Here is a 20,236-nt window from a genome sequence, read left to right as displayed (position 1 = left end):
GGAGAAACAGAAACAGACAGACAGACCGACAGAGACAGACAGACAGTGACAGAGAGAAACAGAAACAGACAGACAGAGAGAGAAACAGACAGACAGAGACATGTAGAAACAGAAACAGACAGACAGACAGACAGACAGACAGACAGAGACAGGGAGAAACAAACAGACATACAGAGAGACAGAGACAGAGAGAAACAAACAGACAGACAGAGAAACAGAGACAGACAGAGAGAGACAGAGACAGGGAGAAACAGAAACAGAGAGACAGACAGAAGTGGAACGCAAAAGATATAGACTAATGTTCATATTACTGCCTGTAGTATTCAAGTTGACTGTCTGTGAAAGGGTTGTCATGGCTACTAATGACCTGTGACCATGTTGATAAACATCCTTTGATCTCTGTGATGAGATCTTTTTCATCTTTAATCAGGTTAACGACCGTGTCACCTGCTAAAACTGTCACCTGTTGTGCCACACTGCAGCTATTCAAAGACACAGAGTAAGCTCTCAAATAAAGGCTCAGACTGCTAAAACGATAAAGGGCATCAGTCAAATGATGTAAACGCCTTTGTGAACGCATTAATATAAATTTATGTGGATAAACTGAAAAATGTGGGCATATCAGTGATATGTGATTAAAAAAGTGGTTCACTATGAGTTTCGCTGAGAAATGTGGAGGATGTTTAACATGGCAGCGAATGTAGGAAGATTTGGAACTGTTGTCATTTGGAAGCTCATCGAGCCAAATGTATAACTCAAATCGCATAAATGAGCAAATTGAAACTAGACAAAAATACCTACGTTTTGATGTATAAATTGTGTATGACAAGTAAAAATTGTGGGTGTGAGAGCAATTTATAGAGACGGGACAAAGATTTTTTAAGGCTCCACACTCTACTTGATGACATCACTCACTCTGGCAGATGCCATATACACTTTGTTTAATCGATAAAAATTCCTGAAATGATCACTGAACTTAAACAGCTTTATCACAAAAACTGTAAAATATATCAAACTGAAAAGATATAGCCCACTACCTGAAGCTTTTGTGAACATTTTAAAGTCTGTTCGGTGTCTGTAGGTAAAAGTACAAAGGAGCTGAATCTTTTGGGAGCGGAAGGATTTGAAGCATGCTCTCATTGACTTCAATGTTAAAGAAAAGTGTTAAAAAGCTTAATATTTTAAAAAGTATAAATAGTAGAAAAAAAGTTGAAGAAGTCTCATCATTAGCTGAAAGAGCTGAACATTTTAAAAGTTGAATGGTTTTAATAGCTGAACATATGCAGAAGTTACGGAGAGCCAAAAAACATACGGAATAATAAGAAGTTTATAAATAACCAAATAACAATAGTTGGAATGCTGCTGAATCAGCATTCCCACTAATTAGGAAAAAGTTAGCATGATAGACAAAAATAGAAGAAAAACAATAATTATATGTATCGGCAATAAAATAAATATGAGATGAATATAAATGTGAATATTGCTAAGAAAGGGGCATGCCATAAATGCTAGCATTGTACTCTCATTTTATCCTAATGTAACAAAGCACCAAGCAACTGACAACATTAGCGATTAACTGATTAACACAGTTAACAGGAGTTGGTGAAGACCAAACCAGAGCTAAAAGGGGAGTGAATATTGGACAGGTGCACAGAAGCATGACTTCAAATGAATGCTAATAATGCAAAAGTTATTTGTCCCAGAGGGGTAATTCAAAGGCACAAAGAGTAACACATAAAAGGGCAATTCACAGATAAAGTACAGATACAACACTCACAGTAATAGATAACAATTAAACAACAAGGCTACAATAGCTTGTTGTGGAATACATGACCAAAAAACTTGAATGCAATGTCAAGGCTCTTGACATTCCAGAGACATTGTAGCCACATGGCCCGGTTCTGCTGTTTCTTCTCATATGCTACCAAACACACACAGGTTTTGATACATGTCTTCAAGTTTTGCTACTTAAAGCTATAGTGCATAGTTTCTGCCCCATTAAGAATTCTAAGTAATGACAACACTGTCGGCGCGTCCACATGATACAAGCCTTCCGTGATCGCGCACAGCCCCCACCCTTCCTCCACACAGTTACTAGTAGCCAAGGAGGACACAGAGGATTAAAAAAACATGATGGACTCTTCAGAAAAGGTAATTATCTTCACTCGAGCTCTTCTGAACATAGAGATACAGAGAGAGTTGTGTGGAGCTGATAGTCTTAATTAGCTTTGTAGCAACTAATTTGGCAATAGCTTGAATGTAACGGATGTTCATTAATATCAAAACGTTTCGTACTAAAGCTTTAAGTGTCAGTGATCCTTCATTTTACCATCCACCTCCACAACACCTCCATCACATGTGGTCTACTGTTCTCCTTATTTGAAACACAAACTGACTCTAAAGCAGGTGCAGTATGTCAAGTACACAGTTTAAGCACTGTAACACCACAGCCGCTGCAGAGAAAAGATATTCAAAAATTAGACAAAACGATTTACTGAAGTTCTCTTGAGTCTCCTGCATGGTGCATGTGATCTTTAGTAGCATTATTTTCTGATCCCTTGGACAAACGAGAGGGCTTGGACAGCTTCCATCTGATCGAAATGAACTCAAAGAGAGGCAAATGCAACTATATTTAGTCAACTGCATTTAAGAATAGCTATCACAGGATTAGGATGAAGGATTTCAGCACACTATGATGAAAAATAGAAGTCCAAAGAGTGACCCAACCAGCAAAATGAGTTAAAAATGTAAAAAATATTTGTCCTCTTGTTTGAAGAAGTGTATTTACATGTTGCTGCCATTATTCCAGGATAATGACTTTGTACATATTTCCTTCTTTGTCATGAATGTATTCTCTGTCTGTGCTCAGGGTTCAGAGGAAGCCATCACATCTCTCCCTGTCGTCCAACCTACCATATGAAAACATCACTGGAGAATGTCCGTTTGACAACTCAGTTTATGAGACAACGGTGAGTCAACACATGTCAGACTGTAAAATGGTTGCCATATGTGTTTGTGTGATGTGAAGAAAATAGCAACATCTGCAACCAAGATTACAGGTTTCCCTGACGTTAGCATGTAACTACATGTAGCCGTGTATGTAATGTAAACACTGCAGTAGCGTGCCTGGACCACATGACCATATAAAGAAATCTGGTATGAGTTGACGTCAGTTAACTGTTCAGAACAGTGTGAAATCTGAGGTTGGGCTCACAGGGATTTCTTTTAAATACCTTTACCTCATTATTTGAAGCTTTGCCCGTGTTTAATATGAACATTCAATATTGTATATATATGTGACAGAAAATAAGGACAAGCATAATAGGTCTCCTTTAAGAACTAGGAATCTATTTTTTTATTTTATATTTTAACAACCAATACTAGGTCAAAACATATATAAAGTATATATATATATATATATATATATATATATACATAAAATATGCATAAAATAGTAAAGCCCCTTGGATTATATATACTATACTGCAGTGGTGTAGTCTAGTTTTTTGTAGTGAGTATATTGTGATTTTCCCCTCCCAGCTCCATACTCGCCCGTCCCAGAGCGATAACGTTACCACATACAGTATAGCATCCGAGTTTCTGTTAACGTCTTCTGTAGTGTCCCTTGAAGCTATTGATGGTCAAATGAAGCTTCGCGAACCACGGTCTTTATTTTCTGAGCTCACTAGATGGCGCTCTCTGTTCAAAGAAAACGGTTAAAGGCATGGCAATTCAGTGTGTTTTCAACCCTTTGTTGAACAGAGAGCGCCATCTAGTGAGCTCAGAAAATAAGGACAGTAGTTCGCGAAGCTTCATTTGACCATCACTACTTGAAGCAGCAGGAGCTTCAGGGGCAGGCTTACGAAAACACTGAAAGAGTGTAGTTTAAATTTGCTTTTTGTTCTCCTTTAGTGATTTACATTAATTAATTTCATATTTGCGCAGAAAATGACCGCCAAGCCATTGTGTTGTTGTTCCTAAGTGACTCACAACACAGACAGGGTGAATTTATGAACGAAATGTGAAGGTTCTGTCACAAAACAATCGTTTTTACGTAATGTTATCCTATATATATGGAATGTATATGTATACGGAAATCCTTGACCTTTTCTAGTGGGTATACGGCGTATCACGTCGACTACACCACTGCTATACTGCATATAATCATTAATAAGGTACAGCGTCAGTCCAGCTGATGACATTCTTTCTTCGTGTTGAGTTCTTTTTCTTCTTCTTCCATGCTGGCAATCTTGAAGAACAATGAGGTGAGTTAGTCCTGAATCCTGAGACACAAAGAAACCACACACATTAAATGCATTGCATAAACTGCAAGTTAAAGTGTCATTGATGTAAAGGATAAGTCTGGTGAAATTCTTATCTTATGCTTTTCGCATAGTCAACAAATTGGATATGCAGTCCCAAACCAACAACAAATGTATCTCCTAACAAGTATTTTGTGTGTGTGTGTGTGTGTGTGTGTGTGTGTGTGTGTGTGTGTGTGTGTGTGTGTGTGTGTGTGTGTGTGTGTGTGTGTGTGTGTGTGTGTGTGTGTGTGTATGTGTGTATCGAATCCTGATATATCTTTTACCTCTGTGCCATAGAACTAAATTTTTGTCCAAAAACATCAGTCAGCCACACTGTTGCCATGGGTAACATGTTCCCTCATTACCATAAACACACACACTGTAGTTTACCACAAGAATTGTTCATGGAGCAGTTCGCTAGTCGCGGGGTGAACAAAACGAACCGGATCCGTTCCCCCAGTTAAAGATTAAAGTAATAACATGAAGATTGTAATTTCAAAGTTAGTTAGAAATCCAAATGAGGTAACACAGTGGGAACTGAGCCTATGCGTTGCGTTTGCAGTAGGGCTTCACGAAATTTAGTTTCATCGTCTACTTCACGATGTCACAAGACGTGCAATGTTAATGCTACAACTTTTTTGCTGCTTGATAGAAAAGTAAACTTTCACCGTTCTCCTTTTACATGATTGTTACTGGCCGACCCTTCTCTTTTAAGACAGGTGGCCATGTGGGCAGCATGTGTTTGTGACGTAACGTTTAGTCTCGCTTTGCCAGACCTTCCTTAACAGCGCTGCGGAGGAATGTCTGGCTAGTCTACACAGCATTCCGGGATGGGAGAAAAATGTGTTCTGGTTTATTGGCATTTCTTTTAACTAATCACAATCGCACTAAGCTCCGCATGGAGCCACTGCAAAATAGCCTCGGGAAGGAACTTGTTTTGGTGGAACATGTGTACGTTAAGTTGTTTCTGTCGTGCAACAGAAATCTCAGATTGGAACGATAGTCTAGCTACCTGTCTGGATTTACCCTGCAGAGATCTGAGGAGCAGTTAACCATAGTCCTCATAAATCTACCGGAGTTTAGAACGCCAACACAGAGACAGAGGAAGGAAAACGGACATCATGCATCCGGCGGAATTTCCTGTAGCACCCGAGCAATCCCGGAAGTGGAACGTCAAGCGTATAGACTATGTAACGTTAGTCTGACAGGGTTTGTTATGGCAATGAGGCGCTCCCGTGTGTACAGAAATACCATAAGCGGAAGCTGCCGCAGACACAGTGACGCACGCGCTTTTCCATGGGTAGTGAACCTATATTAGTCAGTGTTTTATGTTCGCTGCAAAGACGAAATAAATCACCTGATTAATGCAATGATATCACGACGTCTCCCAAATTTTCTGGGCAGGCAGAGAAAGGGGAGGTAACCTTGTGACCTCATGAGATCACCAATTACAATCAATGATGATCAATTTATTAAACAAAACAAGGCCCCGCTAGTCAACCACAACCTGAAATTTAGAGGAAGCAACATGCATGCATTATTAATATTGACTTTAGCCTGGATTGATAGTATTATATGAATACAATGGTGTCATGTGAGTCAACCAGTGTATTTAATTACCTCATTTCCCTCTCCAAAATCACTTCAGAAGAGTAGTCACAGAGCTTACTTGCTTTGGTGTTAGCATTAAAGTTCAACAAAGAACAAAATTATTTCCAAATAGAGTTATTTATGTCATCTTGTATAAATTACAGTGTTTTTTCATATCGCAGGAAAAAATATATATCGCAATGTCAGTTTTGTCCATTATCGTGCGGCACTAGTTTGCAGTATTACTAACTGGATGTCTATGTGTGGAAAAATCCCGAGACGCACAGTTAGTGACGTTTTTACCATTGTTCAGCAGTGCTTGGTCCGCCAGAGAGGTTAGGCGAAGCTAACGCAACTCATTTGTGTGTGAAGTGTGAAGAGCAATGACTACTGACAATGAAACTACAAAACTACAAAAATAAGTGAAAGTGTGATCCAAAAAACACACCTTCAATTACCGCTTATCACAACTGGTGCTGCCAACGAGAATGAAACAGAAATAACAAATTTTACGCTCAGCCGCTTGAAGTTGTGTTGCTGCTTGTATGCTGGAAAATAGTTGTACTGCAGCAATTTATAGCACATCCTAAATAAATGTTAAATGTTTTCTTTAATTAAATGAAAGTCAGCGATTGTTGATGTATGATCACACATTTCTCCTTTCAATGATCTATGATATAACATTGGTGTTTCATGCTGTAGTTAGGGGAAATGTTTGACAGCCCCTGTTGTGTATGCAGCTGTCTCTGTGACCTCATGTCCTCATTCTCTTCACAGGAAACAAGAGAATATGAGGTTTCGATCTGAAGACGCCAGTGTATGTGTTTCAGTATGGACAGATAAGAAGCCTGCTGGCCTTTCCAATGTCTGTCAGACTCACACCTTTGGTGACTCCCTTCACCCTGTTCTCTGTACACTGAATATGAGCCTCCCTTTATTTACCCAACAGAGGACACCACACTACCCCTGGAAAGGCTGGGTTACCGGATTATTTTTCTAGCCCTTCAACAGCAACTGTCCAGCAGCAGCAGTTTGTACAGTTTTTAATCCTGTGCTTGCATCCTGAGGACTTCCAGTGCAAAGTACCATCTCAGAAAGCAGGGAATCAATGCGAAGCTTGTGCCATTAAATGCATATAACCACAGATGTTACATTGTGTTATGTACATTATACGCTACATGTCTCCACCATTTAAAGACCAATCCTTGGATTTATGGGATGTCTATTAAGAGTAAAATCTTACAATTGAAACCACAGCATTTGCTTTTAACAGAGTATGCCCAAATAATTGCTCTTTGAATTGATGTAACCTTCTGAGATAAAAAAAAAAAAAAAATCAGAATGTGCCTTAAATAAAAAGGGCCTTGAAGGAATATCTTTCTGAAAGTGAGATGAGAAAATTGATATCATTATTGTCTGTGTGTTAAGTACGGAGCTGGACTAAAAAATTGCTATAGATGTAGTCACCGAACATAGTTTTGGGCTCTCAAGTCTCACGCATTCACCGTGAGACATGTCTTTCAACCAGTTCACGCGCTCACACGCCACACCTTCTATTTCTCACGCTGATGAAGGCACAAACCCATTGAAAGCAATAATTGACGTGCCTGCATCAATCCCTCCCTTTTTTCACATCATTTATGAACACCATTCCAATCATTATTGGGCTTTTTAAAGAAACTTCGGACACTCAGCTGCCGTTACAGTTTGCAATATGTGAGCACCGCCGCTGCGCGATTCACACGATTCACACGATCATTAATATCCTCTGCTCTCGTGTTTCAACGTAAAAAAACTAATAGAATACTGTGCGGATCTCCACTGCGCATTCACGCACCACCACGCTGCCCTCACGCCTAGTGAAGTCAGTACAGAAGGCAGACAGAAGTGATGGCCTAATGATGGCTTCGTGAAGCTCAGAAAATAAAGAAAATGCTTCACAAAGCTTCATTTGGCCATCACTAGAAGAAAGCATTAAATGGAGCAGCCACTGGTGTACTTTTAAAAGTGAGTAGTCATTAATGGCACCAGCAGCTACTACTACCTGCAGACAGGAGAACTCATGTGCCCATCAAGGTAGAACAGGCAGTCAACAAGTGTAATAGTTTTATGCTGTTCAGTGGACTCGTTTGGGGCCAAATTTCTTTATATCTTTGATACAAATTTTATTTGGATGAATTTGTTTGTAATTTATCAGATTTACCAATTGTTATAATTTATATTGCTGGTAAGTTATAAACAATAATAAAATGTAACTGCTAGCAAAACCTTTGAGAGAATTAGACGTTGGAAGTAGGGCAGCAGGGGGTGCAATAAATAAGGTCTTTTGATTCTTATTACAAACGTTCTGATCAGTTAGGAATAGGCGTGTTTTGAAATATAAATAGCTATTTATGAGTTTTGTGGGCTAATGCACAATAAGCCTAATTCTCCTTTACAATAATTCACAACATTTACAATCAGGGAGGCAGACTCATAAAAATATACAATCATTAAGATCAGTTTATATGATATATATAGGAATGATGGAATAGGGGCATTAAAATGTGTCAGGGACCACCAAATTTGGGCTTTTATGGCCAAAAAAATTGGCTGCCCCCGGAACCCCCTAAATCCCACCCCCAGATGTGATCTCACTCCAAACATTTGAGAAAACTTAAGAACTCTTACTGAACGGAACTGGCGTTCTTGTTACTTATAAGGTGAGTCACGTCTTCATGTATAATTAATTCTAAAGTAGATCATTGCTACGTTTGGTCTCATATTTATTCACTACATTGTCGTGTTGTGTGTTAACATCTGCGCAGTATGCCGGTAACTACATTCGGTAACTACATTCTAGCATCTGCTTCCTGTGATTATGCTAAGTAAGGCTAACCACACACTGACTTCAGCATGCAATTGTTATCAATTTTCCCATCTCACCCTCAGAAAGACAGCAAATTAGGCATTTTTACCAGAGTGATGAACCACAGAGAATCCCAGGCATTGTACAAGTTTTTTATTTATATTTTAGAATGACAATCTTTATTTCATTTATATCCAACATGCAGAATTAAAGACACAGACATTTTGATTTGTATTTGGTTTACCATCGTCAGTTTTGTGTAACACCTTTAATTCAAAAACTTTTAGCAACATCCCATGCGTTGAACTTTTTTGAAGCAAAAGGAAAACGTGCACCAAGGTAAGCTGTTGACATCGCCTGTTTGGAGATTGCGAGACCATTACTGTTGTTCACACATACAGTATGTATCCCAGCTCGTGTGATGACAATGATAATTAACCTATTTTTGATTCATTGTAAGTACTGATTAAGCTACTTCACAAGCATCTTCAATAAAAGTTGTTGTTCAGAAAAACAATGAATACTTTGACAATATTTCTTATTTGCTAAATAATTTGCTTGTCTCCCTGTGTAGGTGAGTGAATGGTTTGGGTCCATTTGACTGTGTGAGGCTATTGATTTGCAGTTTTTAAGAAGAAGAAGAATTTATAATATTTTGGAATTTTTAAAGACATTTTACTTGACAATTTTTTGTAAGTAAAACAATATCATACAAGGACGTGAAATCTATCAAAGCAGATTTGAGAGTATAGAGGGACAGATTTCTATTTTAGTTTTGGCTGATTCTGAGCACCTTATTTTTAACACGTGTTAATAATGTAACCTATGGCTGTCAAAGTTTTATTTATAGAAACAAAGCATTTAGTCCCGCCCCCACTGAAGGGGAAAACAACTCTCCGCTCTCCATTGACTTGTATTGCGTGAAGGTGCCTCCTCATCAATTTGGTCTGCTAGCAGACAACAGAAAAATGCCTAAAAGCTACTGTATGTGGTGATATTCCCTACCAACAATGGAAAGAACCCATGACTTAAGTTTTTATAACTGCCATCCCGAAAAACTAAGCTTTTACAAGACAATATATCGTTATAGCTTAACGCAACACCAAAGCACTTTTGCTCTTCGGTCGCCCTACAGGTCGGAAGCGGAATTGTCCATTATCGCTGTCGTAGGTCTCATACGAACTACAGATCCGCTACCCGATCTGGCAAACTTGCATAGTGCGGTTATAGCCGATAGAGGGCCGCAAAGCGAATGCAGAAGTGCCGTTGACCCTGTTACGAGTTGATGAACCACTGAAACGATTTTGAAAATGTTATTTTAAGGTACAAAAGAATCTTTGGCGTTGCTTGTGTTGACCTCGGGTCACATTGACCCGTTTTAAATATTTGTTTTATATCAGAAAATATGGGGCGTAGAAATAAGCGCTGAAAATGTGTAGAAGAAAAATTAAAAAATTTAAACCAGCAAAAACAAATTGTGAAAAAAAGGCGTAAAAAATGTCAGAAAAAAAAGTGTTTTTTTCAAGGTTGAAGGGAAGACAACACAAGGGTTAAGCTTGATTTATGGTTGTGCGGAGGCTCTACGCAGAGCTTTCTCCGTAGCCTACGTAAGTGGCCTAAAGTTTATACTTGTGTGTTGGTGTGTGCGTCGATGTCTTTAAGAGAATAGCAGGACCGGCATGTGAGAGAGCGCCATCTAGTGAGTTCAGAAAATAAAGACAGTCGTTCACAAAGCTTCATTTGACCATCACTAGCGGGAGGTGTAAATGTCCATCAGGGAGGGGAGAGAGCAGCCAATAATCTTCTGTGCTGCCAGCAGCGGCTACACTTCCTTTGAGCCTTCTTGATGACTGCTGTGATGTTGTCTGTCCAGGAGATGTCAGTGGAGATAAGGATGCTGAGAAATCGGAAGGTGTGGACCCTCTCCACACTCACCGTTGATGTATAGGTGGGCTAGGTCGGTGCTGTTCTTCCTGAAGTCGACAATGATCTCCTTGGTTTTCTTGGTGTTCAGAGCCAGGTTGTTCTCTGAACACCAGGCTGCCAAGTTTAGGACCTCCTCTCTGTACACTGAAAAAAAAGATTTTTTGACAATGACATTTATGACAATTATTGCCTTTTGTCTCTGTTTTTATCTGACTATTTAACAATGACTTATTAACTTTATTTTATGAGCAAAAGAGTATTTAATTTTATTTATACCTTTATAACCTATTTTACTGATTTAATCCCTCCAGTTTTCAGCTCCAGTGTTTCTACCATGGGGACCTTCCACACTGGGAGTAGTTCTGGTCTACCAACACACGTGCCGTCCCATGGACAGCTCCAGCCTGGGTGGCTGGAGGGCTCTGCACCTCTGTGTGGAGCCTCCTGTCTGCCTGGGCCAGGGTGGTCACTGTGGCGGCACTCACTGTGGCCGTGGGTGTTGACCCCTCTAAGTCTGGATGGCCCCCAAAAGTGACTTTCTTTGTCTCAGGGTCAGCCTCTGTGAAACATGTTGTGTAACTTTACGTATGAAAAGTGCCATATGAATATTGTTTGATTTGAGTACACTAAATTGAGTATACCTCTTTGTTTTTATTTTCACATTTCTTTTCTCTTAACCTTTTCTTTTGCTTGGAATCTATTCTTCATTATTTCTAATTGTGGCTTATTTGTTTTCACAGGACATCAGCCAAGAAGCAGTGAAAGAGGACTCTTGATGAAGATCACAGTCATCCATCCCAATGTGGCACAGGAAAACCAAGATCCTGTGTACGTGTCAGTCATCATTGAGGGGACAGAAGTTCTGGAGGACTGCGTAAGTGTGACAAACGCTTGCCTCCTGCTCATGGGTGTCATCTATGCTGTCAACTTAAGTTACCCACTGAAACTGAAATATACGTTAGTATTTTAGAAGCTGTTTCTTGAGCTTGACATCCTTAAAATGTCAGCAAAGGTCCAGCCTCTCCACAAGAAACTTTTAGCGTGAGTGTTCAAGTGTTATTTGTGCTTTTGTCCAGCACAAACAATTTGTTTACATTTTGTGTCAGTGATTGCAAGTGTTGGTCAGTTTTATATGAGCTCTTTTTGTCCTGATCATCCTGAGAATGTCAGCAAATGTCCAGTCTGCACAAGAAACTTAAAGCGTCAGTGTTATTTGTGCTTTTGTCCAGCACAAACAATTTATTTACATTTTGTGTCAGTTTTCTGACAGGGATTTCAAGTGTTGCTCAGCTTTTATATAAGTTCTTTCTGTCCAGAACATCCTGAGAATGTCAGCAAAGGTAGTGATTGCAACTGTTAATGGACAGAGTTCATGTATGTATTCTTTAATGTTCTGAAAGTTGATTAGAAGAAAGGGGACAGTGCACGCTGAGTTTTTGAATAGCATCTGATTGCTTTGAAACTTGGAGCAATCAGATTTTTTTTTCCTCCTCAATGAATTTCTACCCTATAAAATCCATGCTTCAATCTGTTGAAGCTTTTAATAGAGCCCAATTGATGGAATTACAGAATTGGAAGGGAAAAGTCAACTGTAACACTGTATCCGTTTGTATGCTGGAATATCAGTCCTAAAGTCAGTTGGTGCTTTGTCATTCTGCATTTCATTTTTCAAATTCTGCACTGCTTTAGTTTTGAGCTTTATAACGGTCTCTGACCTCCCTTGATGTATGTACTCTATGTATATGTATATATGCACTGTTTTGAAATTTGCTAGCAAGAAGTTCTATGGCATATCTAATATGTGTTTGTGGTTATAAAGTTATGTAGATATTTTAAATATATCTATGCCATTTCAAATGTGAAATAAAAGTGTCTTTCAAACATCCCTTAAGCTGCAAATATTTGTTTTTGGAAAGTATTGGATTATTATTTAATAGAATTCAATTAATATTAACTAATACATTCATAATAAATATTACTTAATAATTACATAGAATATAACAAAGAAAAGATGAGTAAGAAACACAAAGAAACATCAGCAACGTTTACTTGGGTTTTGTAATTAGATGCAATGGTAATCTGAGTGAAAGTTACAATCTATAGGTGAGTATTGCCAGTGCAATTTACTTGTGTATTTTTCATAAAAAATAAGTGGTTCTAGTAAGTAAATTGTACTTAGAAATAGCCTGAGTAAAGATTACAAGCACTTTCTGTGTGGAAAAACTTGCCTAGCTTTTTTAAAGTAAATGTCACTCCAAATTTTTTTCAGTGTAGGCTGCCTCGGCTCCCTTTGAGATGAGTCCGACCACTGTGGTGAGGTCGGCAAACTTGACAATGAGGTTGTTGCCATGGGCCGGACTGCAGTCGTGGGTGTAGAGACAGTACAGGAGGGGGCTCAGCACACAGCCCTGTGGAGAGCCGGTGCTCAGCAAGGAAAGGTGGGAACCGAGTCTCACCGTCTGGTGGCGGTTGGTGAGAAAGTCCTTTATCCAGGCACATGTGAGAGGGGGGAGGCCGAGAGTGACCAGTTTGGATTTGTTCGCGCGATATGTGAACTGATAGGGGTCGAGGTCTGGGGGGAGATAGTCCTTGATGTGTTAAAGAACCAGTCTCTCGAAGCACTTCATGATTACCGGAGTGAGGGCCACAGTAATCATTTGTTCATTCATCATCATCGTTTGCTAGCAGACGAAATTGACAAGGAGGCACCTTCATGCAATACAAGTCAATGGAGAGCGGCTAGTTGTTTTCCCCTCCAGTGGCATATGATGCAATGCGCTCTGTCTCTATATCACAGTTATGAAAGACAGATTTAAAGCGTAACTATCGCCAAAATGCAACCTAGGATCTTTTTGTGAATGTACCCGAGTCAAACTTTAACTTTTGTTTAAAAGCATAATTAGGACGTTAGGACCTATTTTAAGATTTACCGTATTCTCGTTGTCGGTCAAATGGCCTTTTGAATGGGAGGGCTAAGGGCACTACTATGACCGCATCAAAATCGCTATTTTTAAAACATGCAGCAAAGGGCTGCAGGTCAGAGTTGAACCCGCAGCCACTGTGTCGAGGAGTAAACCTCTATATACAGGTGCTCACTCTACCAGGTGAGCTACCCAGGCGCACATCATGATCTTTTTCCTAAATTTAACGAGTCCTATTGGTGCCTAAACTTAACTGTCATCGCAAAAGTTAGCATGACGCTAACTTTTTCTGGCTTAGCTCAACTACCACGGCCCCTGAAAGGAATGTCATCTGGCGGTGCCTGTAGCCAGCTCACAGTCACCTATTGGCGGCTAAACAACTGCCGCTGGTTGACGGCGTCCCGGAGCTCTGTAGCAGCTAAATACAACCAGCAACTGTCGCTCGGATTTTATCGCTCTATGGCACTATAGACTGTTCACGTTTTACTTAGTTTAAAATAATTCTATTCTAGGTATATAATGGTCAATTGGTGAAGTAGCATTGATCACTTTGAGGGGGGGATACATTTTGTCCCCACTGGGGATAAAAAATAATTCAGCAGAGGCAAGGATATGTAGACCAGAAAGGGGGAAATCCCACGCATCCCCCTGGCAAATCGCACCCTGTGCACGGGCATGTTCACACCCTACATGCAGATGAACAGAGCCGCTGCTGGATGACGGCGGCCGGGTGAGCCGGCGGAATGGAGGGAGGCCCAGTTACTCTGCATGTACTGCCGGCACTGCAGTGACAGAGCCGATTGAAAATCTGCAAAGTTTCCCTTTCATCTTTCGTCCTCCTGATCTAACAGTTGAGGGAAGTACTGTATGTGTGAAGCCATTGTCAACAGTCCTCAGTACTGAGCTAAACTCTAAGCTTGCCCACTCCTTAGCGGTCCAATCAAATGCAAAGTATTTGATTTACCGCTCAAATATTCCATTTCACATACGTCACAGTACAGAAGCTAAAGAAGCTCCAACTTCCATTTCACTGGAACTTTAACATCAGCAACAGATCGCCTGTATAGCATTTTAACAGGCTACTATAATCCAAACAATTGGAGACTGTGTACAAGCTGATATATGGGCCTGATAACATTTTAATAAATCTGAATCAGACCTTACAGGATGTAAGTTTCTGTGACTTCCTGTACAGACTGAAGGTTGCTTAAAATAGTCTCACTTTGCCAGACCTTCCTCCACAGCGCTGTGGAGGAGGGTCTGGCTAGTCCACATAGCATTCCAGGATGGGAGAAAAATGTGCTCTGGTTTATTGGCATTTCTTTAAACCAATCACAATACTCTTGGGCGGCGCTAAGCTCCACACAGTGCCCTTTGCAAAATAGCCTCAGGAAGGAACTTGTTTTGATGGAACATGTGTACATTCAAAAGTTGTTTTAGTCGTGCAACAGAAAATGCAGATTCAACAGATAGTCTAGCTAGCTGTCTGGATTTACCCTGCAGAGATCTGAGGAGCAGTTAACCATAGTCCTCATAAATCGACTGGAGTTTAAAATTCCATCACAAAGAAAACGGAAGGAAACAGACATTGGCGAAAAGACATGCATCCGGCGGAATTTCCTGCGGCACCAGAGCAATCCCGGAAGTGGAACGTTGTGGATATAGACTAGTTAAAAAGGCCGGAAACTGTCTGACTTGACACCGGCTTTTTTCTGCTGCTGCCGACTGCTCCAGTCCACTTTACAGGCAAGGCGTGGCTCATCTCGAATGAGCCTAATCACCTTCATCATAGACCAAACATGGCTGCATGCTCTCGTATACGTCTCCTGAAGAAAGTCCTGAGCTATATTAATAATAAAAATTCATTATTTTATTTAAGCTATTTGCTTGTAACAATATTTGTGGCAGTCAAGTTCTACAGATGCCTGTTTGAACTTCAATAAAGTGAGAAAAAAGTAGAATAAAATTATAAAACTAAGAGCTATAGAATTACAATTATTCTAAACTATTCACAACTGCTTTTTGTGGTGCCACATATGGACAGCTTTGTTCATGACAGTGGTCCCTAATGGCGTACACAAATTCTGCATCTCACAATATTGTATTCGTGCCATGTTTTGAGTATGTAGTGCATTAGTCTACATCCTTGACGTTCCACTTCCAGCATTGCTCCAGTGCCGCAGGAAATTCCACCGGATGCATGTATGACCGTTTCCTTCCGCTTTCTTTTGTTGGAATTTTAAACTCTGGTGGATTCATGAGGACTATGGTTGACTGCTCCTCAAATCTCTGCAGGTTAAATCCAGACAGCTAGCTAGACTCTATCTGTTCAATCAGAGTTTTCTCTTGCACGACTATTTTACAGCGGCTCTGTGCAGAGCTTAGCGTCGCCCATGACGATTGTGTTTGGTTTAAAGAAATGCCAATAAACCAGAGCACGTTTTTCTCCCATCCCGGAATTCTGTGTGGACTAGCCAGACCCTCCTCCGCTCCGCAACGTGTGGATCCAGTGTCCAGCACAGCCCCAACTACCTGTGGTCAGTGTTTCCGCTTCTATAGGAGCAAGGTTGAACTGACATTAGTGTCCACATTCACAAAGCCTCCATAAATTAAATGAGTGTCTGAATGGTAAGTTTCCAAGAAATGTTCATTATAATAGAACTTATTACTTACTTACTTAACTCATTACTTAGAATATCTGAATGTATCTATGTACACAACTTACCTGAGCAAGTTTTCCTGAGGTGATCATATTCTAATAGAACCTTTCAATGGTGAGAAACCATTTGGACAACTAGTCAACACAACAGATCACTGCCTCCCTCTGCTGGCAAGGGCTACAAATTACCCATCAACCATTAAGCAGGGATGTGCTTCATCTTAAAGTGCTCATATTGGCCGTCATTTATGAAACGTGCGTAAGATCTACAACAGGCGTAGGACGGGCGCACGCCGATTTCTACGCAAAGCAAGGCATTTATCAATTTGAACGTGAGCATAGGCTGCGATAAAATCTCATGTCTGGTCTGTACTCGTGTACGTTATTTTCGAGTCAGTGTGGACTTGCGGCGCAGCATATAATCAGTTTAACAGGAGATGGAGGAGTCATCAGTTGATCACTTATCAGCAATGGCAGATCTGGCTCTTTTAGAGGACCTCTATGCGCCGGTATAACAGTGCACACGTACGCGCACGGGCCACGGTGGAGCGCTCCATCGGATTGATTAAGGGCAGATGGCTCTGTCTTGCATCAGCGGGGGGGGGACCCTAAGTCTGCAACATTGTTTAGCCTGTGGGTTCTGCACAACATTGAGCAGGAAAACAGGGTGTCATAAATGTAGAGTTGGAGCCAGATGACCCGATAGAGAGCAGTGTCCAGCACAGTCCCAACTGGGGCTATATCAATGAGACAGGATATGATTCCTCGCTTTTAAAAGGTATAGTGTTATGTTTGGCAATGATATTCAATACAGGAAACATGACGATGCACAACATTTTTATTTATTCTTCAGGTGTTCGTTTCTCTTTTGATGGCCACAAGTGAACGATTTATTTCTGCCATTGACATATTTCGGCTTGTTTTTCCAGCCCCTCTGCTGTCAGGAGACAGGGTTGGGGTGGTGGTCCTGGCTGAACCAGCATTTGTCACTATGACACATTATGGCAAAAAAAGTAAGACATTAGCAACCTGTGCTGACGGCATTATGGCGCTATTGGGTAGTAGCACCGCTACACAGACAATACTGGTTTACTGTACCTACATCTCAATAGCGTCACTGTTATCTAAATCAAATAGCTTTTCGGTAGCTTAGCTTAGCCGTAGCCATAGTCTCCCCACCAGCTACATTTCCTCAAGCATTTGTAAAGCTCAAGCGCAACTGCTAAGGATCACTGACACCGTAAACACTGACGTGTATGTAATGTACATGGCTGTATAAAAACTAATAGTTGGAGGGGACAATAAACATAAACATTCTCAAGAGCAATTAATGAAGGGGACACAAAGATTCCAGAAAATATTACATTTTTCTGAACTTAAAACGCTTCTTTTTTTTCCGCCCTGTTAGCGTCTGTATTGTTTTATTACTTAGACAGTTATTCAAAATATATATCATTCACAATACACAGTGTGGATTTTTATGATATTGATAGCTTTACAAATTCTTGAGGAAATGTAGCAGGCTATACACCTATAGCCTGTCACACAGATGTCTGTCCTTTGTATATCTTGAGAACTGTTCATCTGATCTACTTCACACTTGGCGGGTGTATTGCAGGCATAGACATACATCTTTATGTACAGTCTATGATTGCAGGGGATCCAAGGGAGTGTCGTGTCAAATGTGGTGCAATTTGGTCAGATGGTAGCGCTAAAACAATGAACTTTGCATTTTGGCCTGTAACTTTTTAACCCTGTGTCTCAGAAACAAAATGCTTCTTTCTTTTTAATCCAGTTGAATCTATCCATATATAGGCACAGATACACCATAGATATACACATAAAAATCACTCTGCATTTATTTGTGCATTGTACTTACAGATATAGATCACTCTGCATTTATTTGTGCATTGTGTTTCACGAGTTACAAATACTTATGATACTGTTTAAGCACCATACATATAAACCACGCTCATTTGCGTCTCAATCCACTTTCTATTTTGAATTGTGTCCAAATCTGTTTTTTCGTTGCTCCTCCTACAGATTATGAGCAACCATCACCAAATTTGGTACATTATATGTCTTGACCAAGCTGGACACAGTTATTTTTTGGGGATTTTTCATATTCCATACAGTTTAGCTATAGCTGGCTCATATGCTATGGGCAGGGCTTATATTATACGAAAATGACATAATTTCTAAACACTTAGTGCTATTGCAATAGGGTTGCACGATATTGACAAAATGTGATATTGCGATATTGATTATGAATATTGCGATATAGATATTAATTTTGATATTTTTAAACATATGTAAAATGACATTAAGTTCTGGGAAAACGCATCAAAACACAAGGTTTTTTTTCAACTGACGGTCATATTGGACTGGTACAACATGAATAAATAAATAACGACCATGTCTACAGAACAGGACATGTTTCACTGGTTGTACAGTATAAAATAAATAAAGAGAACAGGACACAACTTTTCATTCTCTTCTCTGATTTGTTCCGTTTTGTTGTCTCTATCTATTTCTTCACTTACACTGTCACTCTGTTGAAATATGCACGCACGTGGTACGCTCCATAGGGTTTGTCACGTAGTGGACCCGTGCGCTGACGTGTACCAACATGTGCAAGTGGCACGGTAACTGGCCAATGAAATGATGATCATTATAGCGTTTCAAGCGGGCTCTACATCAAACACAACTAAGCCACACAGCCACATAAACCAAATATTGTAACCCCTTTCGATATAATATTGCGCAACGTGATATTGCGATAACAATATTGAGTCAATATATCATCCACCCTTATATTGCAACCACATTGGGTGGGAATGTATAAATATGACGTCTGAGTGGCCTTGGCAAATTTGGTGCCATGTGGTCAATAGGCGGTGCTGTAGCAGCATCAAAGGAAGGAATCGGTTTGTGTGTATGTATGTATGTATGTATGTATGCATGTATGACTTGCCCTTGTATGTCACAACAGCAATTCATCCGATCGACTTCACACTTGGCAGGTGTATTGCTGAGGACCCAAGGGAGTGCAGTGTTGAGTGTGTCAATTGTCAGTTGGATGAGCGGTTCTTGAGAACACTGCAAGCAGCACTTCGAAGGGCCAAGCAAAGAACCTATAAAAGGCTAAAGGCTCCTTGGGCCCAAGCAATCAACCCACTCTGAACAGGAACGCATTCCAAACATGCACGCTCCCCGACAACGCTGCAAGCAGCAATACCAGGAGCCAAGCAATCCGCATCGACACGTGATACGAACTGGCATGCTCCGAATGGGTACTGCACTAGCATAAAGAAAGAATGATAAAAGAAATGCTTATATATATATATATATATATATATATATACAAATAGGGCCCTATTGCATATGACGGTTTGATACTGGCTGCACTGTTACCTGTTACCTGTTAGGGACTGGTGACGTCACAGGGTAAAGTAAATAGTCCAAAAAATTACTTTCATATTTTCTGGTCTTTGATACATAAAAGTGAGATTTTTTTGTGATTGGTTTCTTTACTTTAATAATGACAGACATACACATACCTTTTGGATTTTTAATTTCTTATTAATTTTCCACCTATAATTTGTGTGTTTAAGTGTATACATTTGGACAAAAGGTCAAAGGTAGGTAAGTAATTAAATGTTTGCTTTATTGTGTGCAATAACTGTCTGCAAACTTCCAGTCCAAAGTTGATGAAAGTCTGATTATTATGTCCAGAGATAGGCTGCATGTGATAAAAAAAAAATGTATGTCCCTATTAGAGAAGCCTACATTTAAGCTATTTTCGGTTTTGAGGAGGATCTAAAACATCAAACAAATATATTTCTTAAAATAATTTTATACAAAAATTAATTGACAACAACAACAACAACAACATAAAGTTATGAAAAAGCACGGTTGTGTTCTGTTCTACCTCAGGTAGAGGTATCTCAAAAAAACTAGCTAAAGCCTTTTTAGGGGATTTAAAAAC

At 39.9% G+C, this 20,236-nt stretch overlaps 1 protein-coding gene across 1 annotated transcript in view; it reads left to right on the top strand.

The window, feature by feature from the left end:
* The window catches only part of sez6b (seizure related 6 homolog b), a 218,763-nt gene extending 210,700 nt beyond the window's left edge, over positions 1–8,063 (top strand). Inside the window, exons 15-17 of the mRNA XM_078244986.1 lie at positions 2,870–2,969; positions 4,257–4,265; positions 6,672–8,063. Coding sequence (XP_078101112.1) covers positions 2,870–2,969; positions 4,257–4,265; positions 6,672–6,701 — 139 coding nt within the window. The 3' untranslated portion in view covers positions 6,702–8,063. The remainder of the gene's footprint in view (positions 1–2,869; positions 2,970–4,256; positions 4,266–6,671) is intronic.
* The last annotated feature ends 12,173 nt before the right edge of the window (positions 8,064–20,236 follow it).

Source organism: Sander vitreus, chromosome 3 (genome assembly GCF_031162955.1).
Source record: "Sander vitreus isolate 19-12246 chromosome 3, sanVit1, whole genome shotgun sequence".
Classification (NCBI taxonomy): domain Eukaryota; kingdom Metazoa; phylum Chordata; class Actinopteri; order Perciformes; family Percidae; genus Sander; species Sander vitreus.
The sequence above is the reverse complement of the archived record's forward strand: the minus strand, read 5'-3'. Positions and strand labels throughout refer to the sequence as shown.